This window comes from Halichoeres trimaculatus, unplaced genomic scaffold, assembly GCF_033239565.1.
Source record: "Halichoeres trimaculatus isolate MK-OKI-2021-1 unplaced genomic scaffold, fHalTri1.1 fHalTri1_scaffold_11, whole genome shotgun sequence".
NCBI classification, from domain to species: Eukaryota; Metazoa; Chordata; class Actinopteri; order Labriformes; family Labridae; genus Halichoeres; species Halichoeres trimaculatus.
In genome coordinates this window covers 2898294-2910605 of record NW_027437189.1, presented here as the reverse complement: position 1 = coordinate 2910605, position 12312 = coordinate 2898294, and the positions used below count along the sequence as shown (strand labels likewise).

At 40.6% G+C, this 12312-nt stretch overlaps 1 protein-coding gene across 3 annotated transcripts in view; it reads left to right on the top strand.

Annotated features, from left to right (window-relative positions):
- kcnd1 (potassium voltage-gated channel, Shal-related subfamily, member 1) overlaps positions 1-12312 on the top strand; it is an 88234-nt gene that overhangs the window by 23902 nt on the left and 52020 nt on the right. For all 3 annotated transcript variants that reach the window (XM_074682175.1, XM_074682174.1, XM_074682176.1), the window contains one exon: positions 10457-11533. In XM_074682175.1, the coding sequence (XP_074538276.1) occupies positions 11378-11533 (156 nt within the window). In that variant the 5' untranslated portion in view covers positions 10457-11377. The remainder of the gene's footprint in view (positions 1-10456; positions 11534-12312) is intronic.

Here is a 12312-nt window from a genome sequence, read left to right as displayed (position 1 = left end):
TAGTTCGTTTGCAAAAATGACAGTGTAAAACCATATCAGACCAAATTAATGTATACAATGGAACAAAGACACAGACCTTGGTCCGGACCATGGTCTGGATTATCAGGTGTAAAAGTCTGGACTATGAGAGACAGACCCTCATAACCTCTACTGCCCAGACTTAAAAACCGTACTTATCTATAGGTGGATTGTCTTCTTTCCTTTTAACCCTCCTGTTATCTTTGGGGTCAATTTGACCCCATTCAGTGTTTATCCTTCAAAAAAATAACAGTTAACTTTTTTATTTTGGCTTCATATTTCATGACTTTTCCTAATTTAATGGGAACTATTGATTTAGCATAAAATTATTATGATGATATTTTTTCATTTTGCTGTACACATATTGCACGCATCGGTGATCCTCTGGGGTCAATTTGACCCCAAGCTGTTTTGGCTGTGTAAAACTTGTCTGTCTCTGTGTGACACATGTGTGACCTTAGATTCCCACACCTGCAGGTGCAGAGTTGATTCTTTTGAGTTGATACATGTCAAGGGGGGGGGGGGGGGGGGGGGGGGGGGGGGGGGGTGTAATGGGAGGAATGAATGTATGTGTGTGTGACCTACTACTCACAGAACTGATATTTCCCGCGCTGTGGAAGGTGGGATATTCCCGCAAGGACATTGGTAGTTCATGTAAAATAAGGGAGGAGCAAACATAAAAGCTTGCCTTGCAGCTCTCTGTCCAAATCATTAGGGCCCGAGCCCGACAACCACAGGTTGGGCGAGAACCCTATTGAAACCCTTGTGATTATTATTATACGCCTTTTTTCTTCTTTATTATTTGTTTCTGCCAAAACATCCCCAAATTGCGTGCCCTTCGCTTGGAAAAACGTGAGCACGCCTAGCCCCAAAATTCGCATGCCCGAAAAAATGTATCAATTTGCAACTTGCACAAAAATGAACGCGCCCCCAGGGGATTAAAACTGCGACCCCTTGGGTGACTTTGAGCCACAGCCCTAAAATTTGGTGTGTATAATAAGCATGCCCAGCCCTACAAAAATAGTCCCTTAAGATTTTTGTGCTTTACGAACACGGACTTCGCAATTTGGGCCTAAACATTGTAATTTAGCGATTTTGGCAAACATATTTGAACAAACTGGGTTTTTCGCTTATCAACTCAAAACTTGGCTTGACTATACTACTCCCATTGGAGATTAATAATCATAATTGAATTTTTATATTTTTTGCGGTGTGGATATGACATGGGCTCAAACTCTGCTACTGCCAGTCCCAAGCCTGGATAACAAAAGAGGAGGGGTGAGTGAGACGTTATAGTGACCACAAATATGTTACAAAAAATAGATAAAATAAGTAAATAAAAATGTTTATGAGAGTAAAGGGGGGGTTACCAACATCAATCAATATGGTCCATTCTCTGAGAGTCATGAATGTGCACACCAATCAGAAATGATTTGGATTAAAGATTTGAAAGATACACAAACTCTAAAACTATAAGTTTGACCTGATGGTGGCGCTGCAGGGAAAGGTCATATCATCACCAAAACCTATAGGGGTCATACTCTTGTGGTCATTAATGTTTTCAGTAAATTTGAGAAGATTTGGATAAAAACTTTTCAAGATACATTATTTCTGATTGAAAGTTTGGCCTGATGGTGGCGCTACAGGACAGGTCAAGGTGTCATTATCAAGGGGTTATTTATGTATTCAACAAATAAACAAAGTTCCTTGACCAAAAAACTTGGTCAACTATTTTCTGTAAATCATTTTCTGGGGGCAAATATCCCTGGGGTCAAATTGACCCCAAGGGTAAAATGTGTGAGTAATATTTGAGGACGATAGGAGGGTTAAACACAAAAAGTTAAAGTGGTCCCTTGGTTTCTGTCTCTTTAAGCAGAAAAGAAGGAAATTGTCCATTTCTCGTCAAAAGGTTTTGTATAGATGTAGGAAACATAGATTCAAAAATTAGGAAATAGTCTTGTTAGGCCCAGAAAGAGCTGAAAGTCAAAATGACCCATACTTCCCTTCAATGAATATGAAGAGTTACTGACAGAAGCAGAACTCTCGTCTTAAAGTGAAATCAGTTTGTCCCTGGTTAAAGTCAGCTGTCTGCTGCTGACTTCCTGAGTCTGTCCACCTTACCATCGATCCATCGATCTCTGATCAGAGAGCCCCGGCTTGCTTGCCATCGATCAGCGATCGCAAACATGTTCTGTGCTCCATCGATTGCTGATTGGAGACCAGTTGATGTCCTGTTATTGATTTGACCAGGAGAAGCAGAGGAAGAGACTCTGATCCCAGATCAAGAGAGATGTTTGTGGTATCAGCAGAGAATGAACTCACTCTCTGTTTGATCAGATTGATGTATAGAACCTTTGAGCTTCAACAATCGTTGGGATTAGTTTGGTTCATCTCAGTTCAGCACGCATTGCTGACCCCTACCGCCCCACTGTTTGGTATCCCTCTGATGGGTTGCCAGACCAAACCGATCTGACTCCAGAAGGTGGAGCTAGAAACACTGAGGTTGGTTAATTTGTTGAAAGATATATCACTTCCTGTGTGGCAGCAGTGGTTGTATGTCTCCTGGCCAAAGCTTGATTGTGCTTTGTGACGAAGAGCCACATGCCACTCACAAAAAAGACAAATTGCTGAATGTTTTCCATTGTTGTTCTTTGTTTGCTGTTGTGTTTCTCTTCTTCGTTGGGTTTATGGGCGGGGTACACTGTGTCGCGCTACTATGGAGTCATGCTATTACATAGCTGATGTGCCATACATGCCCCCTGGCTGTGGAAACGCAAACAGAACTAGGCTTTACCAATCCAACCCGTACCAAATTGTATTGATCCGTACCAGACCACATGATGGCCTCTGTCTGTCTCCCTGCTTCACAAAACCCCTTCACGCTGATTGGCCAGTCCTATGGAGGCCTGTCTGGTGTGGAACACTGGGTCGACCTTGGTGTTTGTGTCCCATACTTCTGTCAATCACCAGGGGGAGCTCTAAAAGATTTGTCTCCATCTTTGAGGAGCTGTCCTTTTATGTAAAATCCATAACTGAAACTTTTCTTTTGCAAATATTTTCTTTGAATTGCTCCACATGGAGCTAAAGAGCTAGTTTGGAAAATACTCACCTCTCAACTTCTTTAGTTATTAAGATCTTACTTTCTTTAATCGCACCATAACTTGGCTGCAGCTGCGGTACACAGAGAAGTAAAAGCACCCTGTACACACTCTGCAGGTATATAATGTTCTATATAATGTTCTTTTAATTCTCTAGAGGGGAATGTTTATGCTGTGTTATCCCTCCTGAGCGGATAATCGCTAAAGTTTATAGTTTTAAGCTGCACACAGGAGGATGTAAACGCTGATGTTGCACCTGTGTCCTTCAGTTTGATGATTTAACAGAGATACCGTGTAAAGGACCAAAACGTCTTCCTCATGCACTGGAGCAAACTTGCAAAAAGTTTTCCCAAACCCTGCCACCACATTTGATCCCCCTCGTCTCCGTTTTTCACTCAGCGGTCGGACAGGAAATCCACTGACTCAGGTTCGGCTCTCACACCGCCATAACCATAAAAACCAGCAGCAGACCCATTACCAGAAGGGTCAGCAGCTCAGCGTGAGGGGAAACGCTGATCCCAGACCTGTGGCTGGGAGTAAAAAGCTTCATGTGGATTCTGTTAAAATCTAAAGTGAGCTCCAAAAGTCTGGACGTCAGCAGGGATCCGCACAGACCGATGGACTTACTGGAAACCTGCAGACAGACGGACCTCAGGAGGGAGGGTCAGGAACATCCTTAAAGTATCTGCAAGTTTCACCCTTAAAATATAAAACAGGAAACCTTTTATAAACCCACAACATTAATTCAGATGATCCTCAAAAGCTAGAGACAGAGGCTGTGTCCGAAATGGCATACTAACGTACTACATACTACATGGTCGTTGTGTATATACTGTATACTACATACTATAAGTATGATTAGAGTGCCAACCGTTTACACCGTAGTATACTACTCGGTTTCCCATGATGCATTTCAAAACCTCCAACGACAAAAATTGGAAGCACACATAAGTCTATGGAAGCACACCAGGCTATCAAATATCTCAGTTGATTCGCCATATTTGAAAGTTTTAAGAACATTTTAGGCGAGAAAGTCATCAGGTAGAATACCAAAATGTGGTCATTTGGGCCACAAGACGCACGGATACAAATTTGATTTCGACATTTCGGACATTCTGTTAAGAGCGCCAATATGCTATCGAAGAAACTTCCGGTCCGCTCCAAAACAAGAGCCCAATTTACAAAAGCGTTAGAGAACTTAAAGGAGATAAACGGGTGCTTTTATTTTGAAAACGGGAAGTTCGCTAGTGGATGATTCTTAGCTAACACCGGTCTCAAGACGAATTCATCTCTCTTCAAAAAATTAAAAAATGTTTACTGCTCGTAGACACCGAAGACGATCTGTCCGTCACCTCAGGCACTTTATTTCTTTGTACTTACGTTTAGGTTTCCCTGTAGAGCTAAGTCCATTTTAGTCGCTTCTCATCTTGTCATCTCATTCTGTATTTACGTTTACAAATACGGGGCTCGCAATGCATTATGGGGCGTGTCAGTACGACTAGTATGCCCACCTCCCATACTTAAAAATTTTACCGATTTAGTATACATCCGGGTATTTCTCGCGCACACAATCTTTTCATACTATTTAATGTGAACGCACTACATACTATTTTTGACGTCATACTTAGTATGAGTAGTACGTTAGTATGCCATTTCGGACACAGCCAGAGTGTAGATGGAGTTAGTTTCTGTGTGGTCCGAGGAGAATCGACCAATCAGGAGCATGCATGCAAAACAGTCTGTTTGCAGAGCAATAGCAGGAGTTCTAGAACTCTGAGGTCATAGACAGACATTCTGTCCATTGACTGTACATAGAGTGGACAGCGTGGCTTCGTCATTTACCATTGTACAGTTTTGAAGCCAATATTTCCCTGTCACAGGTACAGCCATTAAAGCAGTTGTGCAGCCAGAGTCTGCGCAGTAGAGACAGTGAGGGATTCTGGGAGAATCTAAGTGGAGCCTGGTGACAAAAATAATATATATATTTTTCTTTTTGAGAGTCTAATCTCTTCTTGACTCTACCTCCCGACATATTTTACAATCCCCGAAAAAAATACACAAGAACAGCAGCTGTCAGTCATCGTTAAACCTTACGTAAAGCCTTGTTTTTAACCTCGTGTAACAAATGAAAACGAAACTTTCAGAAAAAAGACGACCTGAATACAAGGCAGCCAAATGATGTCTTCAAATCACCACAACAAGCAGATGTGAGAAACATTTCTACCAGGTGTATTAATTTTTTTTTAGTTTGACTGCAGCCCATCTGGAATGACTTGGGAGATTAATTTTTTGACCTATAATGCAGCCAGCCACCAGGGGGAGCAGTTTTTTTTGTGGTGACCTCACTTCGAGCAGAGCAAGATGGCGTCCTTTTCTTTTACAGTCTATGTTCCAGCCTCATGAAAAGTTAGATATTACTTGAGTAATCATTTACAATTATTCACGCAAGAAGAAAAAAAAACACTTCTTGAGACATTTTTACCGGCGTGCTTTTATGTGATGTCTTCTTCCACTTTTTATTTTGTAATTCATTTTTTTTTATTTGCCTCATTGTTTTGTTCTATACATTTATGTCTCTGGTTTAAACTATAATAAAGGGCCATGGGAAAAAAAGTCCAAATTTTTCCTTTATTACTATTTTTTCTGTGAAGAAAGTCAGATTTCTGACTTTTTTTTCTCAGAAAAATAGTTATAATTTTTTTAGATGGCTTTAATCCTCTTCCATAGGTTTATCATATTGTTGTATCTTGATGAAAATTTATTTAGCTTTTTTAACTTTTGTTTTTTTATTTTCAATTATTATCATTACTTACTTTTTTATCTACCTTTTTTCCCATTTATATATTTTCTCTTACTGCTTCTATTTCCTTCTTTTATCTGACCTGCTGTTGGGTTTTTAATGTTTTTGTTGTCCCTTCTGAAGCTGTACCCCTTCTTTTGGTTTTATTGTTTCTCTTTTGTTGTAGGACGTCTGCTGTTCAGAACTTTGGAAAGAAATTATTTTCAAATTTTGTTATTTTATTATTTTTTTATTATTAATTTATTTATTAAAAACAGAACAATTGATTTCTAACTTCAGTCACTTTGCCCCCTGGATATGTTATATCACTTTGTGACTATATTACTGCCTCCAAACTAAAATGAAGCTCTTAAAAATCCAGTGATTCGTTTTCTTAGATTTGCCGTTAAAAACACAGAGAGGTTTTTGTAGCCCTGAGTTTTGTCTGCAGGCTTCCTCAGGAGTTTGGTGCAGCGTGTAAACAGATTAATGTAAAAACATAACCTGATAAATAATCTGTGTTTTGTCAGCTGGATATTAGGAGGACTATTGAGGATTAAATATTAAAGCTGTGATTATGTTCCCGACGCTGCAGCAAACAAATCAAACCCCTGTCCTCTAAGTCCTCTCCCGCTCTGTGAGATCTCCGGTTCAAGTTCTTCCCTGAACGTTGTGTTCAGTTCCTCGTCCTCCTCTGTCTGTGCTGATGTGTCATGGCAGCAGACGGCAGCACCAAAATAAAATTCAAATTGAATTCGACCAGCAGCAGCAGCAGCAGATCTGAAAACGTGTGGTTATGTAATGAGTCTCTGAGCTGAACATTTATAACTCTGCAGCTTTCATGTGATGAACAGGTTCGTAAAAGCACCGTCAAAGTCCTCTGCACAGAAATGTGATCAGGTTGAACTCGGAAAATCTGTTTGGTTTGAAGAACTGAAAATTCCTCCGCTGTACCTGTGATATCCTGACAGGTGTGGGAGTGGAGCACGTTTCTCTCAGAGGCAGTTTGTCGAAAAATAAAAAGGTGCAAAAGCAACAAAAGACAAAACTTTAACCAGGATATTCACAAGACTTAACACTCAGAAAAAACACTCTACCACTATGTAATTATTGCACTTAAACATTTTTGCACAACAGTACCTAAAGTTTGAAATATTATTGTACATTATAAAGAAAATCTTTTTTTTGTTGCTCATTTATTCCTGCACAAAATTTTGCAAAAATGTTTGCAGATTTAAAAAAAATTACTAAAAAAATCACCTAAATGCATCTTAACCAAGATATAAGTGGACAAAATATATTGCAAAAAAAGTTTCCTGCATAAATTTTTGTACAAATTTTTGCTCATTAAAAAAAATCCTCTGTAACATGCACATAAATGCAGCTAAAGTTTGTGGTTGAAATGGACAAAATAAAAAACTTTTTTTTTGTTTTGCACAGGAATATTTGCACATTTATCCCTGCACAAAATTTTGCACAAATTTTGCACTTATAAAAACTTGACTTGAAAAAGCACCTTAATGCAACTTTGGCCCAAGAGATTAGTGGACAAAACAAAAACAATCAAGGTTTTTGTTTTGTCTACTAATATGTTGAACATTTTTCCCGCACAATATTTTTGCACAAATTTTTGCCCCTCAAAAAATGCACCTGAATGAATAAAAAGCATAATGGACATAATAAAAAACAATATTTTTTGTTTTGCACAGGAATATTTGCATGTGTATCCCTGAACAAGCTTTTGCACAAATTTTTGCATTTTTGGAAACTTAACTAAAAAAAAAACACCTATTTGCAAAACTTTTAGCCCAAGATATTAGTGGACAAAACAAAAACAATCAGGGTTTTTGTTTTGCACACGAATATGTTGCACATTTTTTCCTGTGTAAATTTTTGCACAATTTTTTTGCCCATAAAAAATGCCCTTTAACATGCACCTGAATGCCCCTAGAGTTTGAGGTTAAATTAGTCATAATAAAAAACACTATTTTTTTGTATTTCACATGAGATTGCAGATTTATTCCTGCTCAAAATTTTGCACAAATTTTTGCACAGTAAGAAAATGAACTTAAACATGTGAATGCGAAAAATTCCCCCAACTTTGCAAAACCTTTACACTCATCATGGCATTTAACTTTTTTAAATACACATTTTGCACAGATTAATATGCAAAGATAATTTTGCACAATAATTTCAGACAGAAAACTTGAATTTGTAGTTTCGTTATGATTTTCTTTGTTTGCACACATTTTATTGCATACAGATATTTTGCACATGCTCGTTTTAAACTTTAATGGTGCATAAAAATGTTGCACATGTATCTTTGGATGTGAAAGTTTTGCACCGTTAATCCTTTTTTCTCCTGTGTATTTTTTCATTTGAAACAACAGAACAGATGTTTTTTTTTCTTTCTTGTTAGTGGACACTCACTCCTAACTTCTGTAGTCTAGGATGACTCCATCAGACCGAAAAAGATAAATATGTGTAATTTATCCTCATGTTAAACTTTCTGACCCGTCAGACTGGCTGTGATTGAAACCAAACCTGAGGACGGAAAACTTTTATTGCTCCCACTGTGGACTTTATGCAATAAAATAAACCTGCGACAATAACTTTTCATCTGACGAAGAGCAGCTTCACTTTATTGATGCGGCTTTATTGAATGAAGAACGCAGAGGGAGAAATAAAAAGAGGGAGGGAGGGCCGGCTGTGTTTTTCCTCGACAGACTGAAAGAAAAAACTCATCTTTAATAACCTGCAGCTTTATTTCTTTGTTTTAAACATGGAGACGATTCAGCTGCTGGCGTCTGATGGAGGAGGTTACCTACAGGAAGAAAAGACCCGTACAGGGCAGACCTGGTGTACAGTCTTTAATTAATGAAGTTTCTTGATAAAATTAGGTGTGAATGTGTAGCTTCTTTAATCTAAAGTATTGAATGGTGCGGCTCGTCCTCATTGGTCTGTAGGGACTAACGTTAGCTCCACATGCTCACGGTGACCTAATCTCCCCTGCTAAGGCCGGTCACACACTTGATGATTTTAAGCCAGATTTAAGGCGTATTTTCATGCCACAGTGATTGGAAGGCGTGGCCTAATTCACAGGCCGTTTTGAGAAAAGTCTGTATTAAACATATTCACAGTCTTTGAGGTGTTTCTGATATGAAGCGTAACATTTGTCATTGTTGGTCATCCTGTTGTAAATGCTGACTCAACCTCACTGGACAGTGACATTGACAAACAAATTGTAAACAAAGAGTTGATTGCACAGATAATTATAAAAATAATAATAATAATGATGTTTTATATGGTTATATTGAATAAACATGAAAGGTAAAAAAAAAAAAAAAAAACACTTTGTCGGAGTTTCGATTCAATAAAAAGGCGGGGCTTGAGCCTCTTAGCTAACATCTACAGTGCCCACCTGTCAATTAAGTCAGCCATGACCTTATATGGACAAAACTCACCTGTTTAATTACTTCAAAAACAACTGGTGATCCAAAAATTCACCCTGACAGAGAAATTATCTCCTCCTGAACCAGGATGGGTGAAAGTTCCGTTAAGATATTTTTCAGCACTTGACTTTTTCGTTAGAAAGACAATTTGAGCATAGCAGGTGTAAAATGTTCCACCTGGTTCTAAATCAATGTATGGGTCACAGATACTTGAATAAGCTAAACTATGTGGTAGTAGTGTGTTGAAGTCATGGGCTTGACGCTGTGACATCACCAATCTGTTTCTAATGCAATGTTTTATAGCCTATTGTCTGAGGAAATTCCGACTAAAACTAACTTCTGTTGATATGGGTAAAGAGGTAAAGAGGTGAGCTTTAGCGTCCTTATTGCTAACAGCTACACAGTGCCCATGTCAGTCAAGTCAGCCATGACCATATATGGGCAAAACTAATTTAATAACTTGAAAAATAAAGAGTGATAAAGAATTCACCCTGACAGAGAAATGATCTCTTCAGACTAAAGTCCCGTTTTGAACCAGGGTGTAATCATGTTTATTTTTGCTGTATTATTTCTGACTTTTTGAATGGGTGTGTATGTGGTTTCTGCTGTTTCTGATGCCAGCCTCTAGTGGTCACTCAGGGAACTGCAGTTTTTAGCACTCCAGCAGAGCAGAGCTTTCAGTCTCAGTGTCTTAGTTTGAAAATCATCCTGAACGATATTTGTCCAGCTTTCTTTCTTTCCCTTCTTTCCATCTCCAATGTTACCTTTTCTTCACCTCCTTCTCCTTTACTCTTATCCTTCTTATCTCTCCTTTTTGTTTCCTTGCTCCCTCTATCCTTCCACTCTGCTTATTTTTTCCTCAACCCTTTCATTTTGTCTTCTCTTTTATCATTCCATTACCAACATTTACAACTCAAGCTCCCTCATTTTTCCGCCTTTTCCCTCATCCCATCCTTTATTCACGTCTTCTCCGTTCCCTTTTCCTCCCACGCCTCCTCCTCTCTTCTCCTCCCTTCTCTTTCTGATTTCTCCTCCTTCTCTCCTCTTTTTCCTCCTCCGGGCTCATCTCTCACTCTCTGTCTCTTTTCTGTTTGTGTGTTTCCTGACAGGACGGCCTTACATGGACATGGAGTAAGGACTGTACCACTACTGCCCCCCCGACCCGGACCGGAGACAGAGAGGGAGCGAGACCCGGGGAGATAAAGGAAAATTAGAGAGCAGAAAAAAAAAAACAGCAAGCAAAAGCAAAAAGAGGAGAAAGAGAAAGAGGAAGAGGGAGGCGGCTCATCCATAATCTCCACAGCGGGGAAACACTTAGAGGGAGGCGGCCACACCAGCGATTCTGTCTATCTTGCAACTTCAGGAACCATCATCACAATTTAATAAGAATGTGAAAGGCTGCGGCGCTGCAACAAATCAGTCATCATCAGGGGGAGAGGGCGGGCCAGAGAGCGCCAGACTCACAGAGAAACAGAGTTTAACACCTTCACTCCTGGATTTATATCTCTGCTGCAACTCCCAGCAGCAATAACCGTGCGTCTGCAATATCAGAGCAGAGCTTTATTATTATTTCTCACAGATTCCTCTCCGTCCTCCAGGCTGCACGGAGCTCGCCAAATTACGCCCCTCCAGCGGGACAGTCTGGCTTTTGTTCGGGAACGTTCTGTTATTCAGGAGGAAAGTTTGTCTGGAAGGGGAGAATTCAGAGTTTCACTTTGAGGACTTTTATTTTGAAGAGTAACAGGAAGTCTCTCATCAGGAAGTGTCGGATGCTTCGTCGTTCCTCTGCAGAACCTTTTTCATGGCTTGACACCTAGCTGACCTCTGACCCCTCCCTCCTCCCTCCCTGTCCTCCCCCCGCCAACATGCCCGACCACATCCTCTCTCTTAGCCCCGCCCACTTCAGTAAATCCAGGCAGGACGAGAAGTAAGTGGTCTCCTGTTAAAGCACACATCAGATTAGTTGACTCCGCCCCCTTTCCCCACACGGGGACGGTACTGACTCCACAGTCAGGAAGAGCAGCTGCAAGATGGCGGCCGGCGTGGCAACGTGGCTGCCGTTTGCGCGAGCGGCGGCGGTGGGATGGCTGCCGCTCGCCAAGAAGACGATGCCCAAACCTCCCGTTGACAACACGTCCAGATCGGATGAGATCCTGTACGTCAACGTCAGCGGTGTCAGGTTTCAGGTGGGTGTGGCCGCCTACTGAGCATGCTCCAAGTTGCTGACTCAGCACTTTTAGCTCTAAAATGTTGTAAATGATTCATATTCATTCATTTTCAACCTCCATATTGGATTCCTGGAGCGAGGGATGACCATATTTGGGGTTGAGCTGGAGAGGAGTGTAGAGTTAGCTGATGCTAAGCTATTAAAACCAGAAAGTCACCACCTGTGGCTCATACATTAGCTCACGTTCGAGTTAGCTTCCCCTCAGAGTGACTCTCTATTTGTGGTGTCAGACCTCAGACCAGAGACGCTTAAAGTGGACTCACCATTTAGATCCCCAACTTCCTGTGAGAGCGCGGCGAGTGAGCGTAACCAAAAATAACCCTCTTCTTTTTATAACCGTCTGCTGTAACGTCTTCAGGGGAAACCCAACAAGACTCGAACACTCAAACCCAGAGAAGCTGCTGTGATTCTGACTCTCTTACAGACAAACAGGAAGTACAGATGCTAGCTGTTGATGCTAAACGGAAGCAATGTCTCAGATTGGGAGGTCACTGCTTTAAAAGTCACACTAGAGAGAATCAATTTGTGACATCACTGAAAAGTCCTGCTCTGGGAGAACATTCCGGAATGTTGGCTTCCAGAGTTCCGGAGTGTCTTAAAGAGACAGTAGCTGAAATGTAGCGTATAATTATAGCTCCCATCTGTCAGTCAAATAAGCCACGCCCCCAGTCCTACCTCACTTTAACCCTTAATCTGGCTTCATCGCTGCTTTCCAGACATCAGTGAAAGACCTCTGCT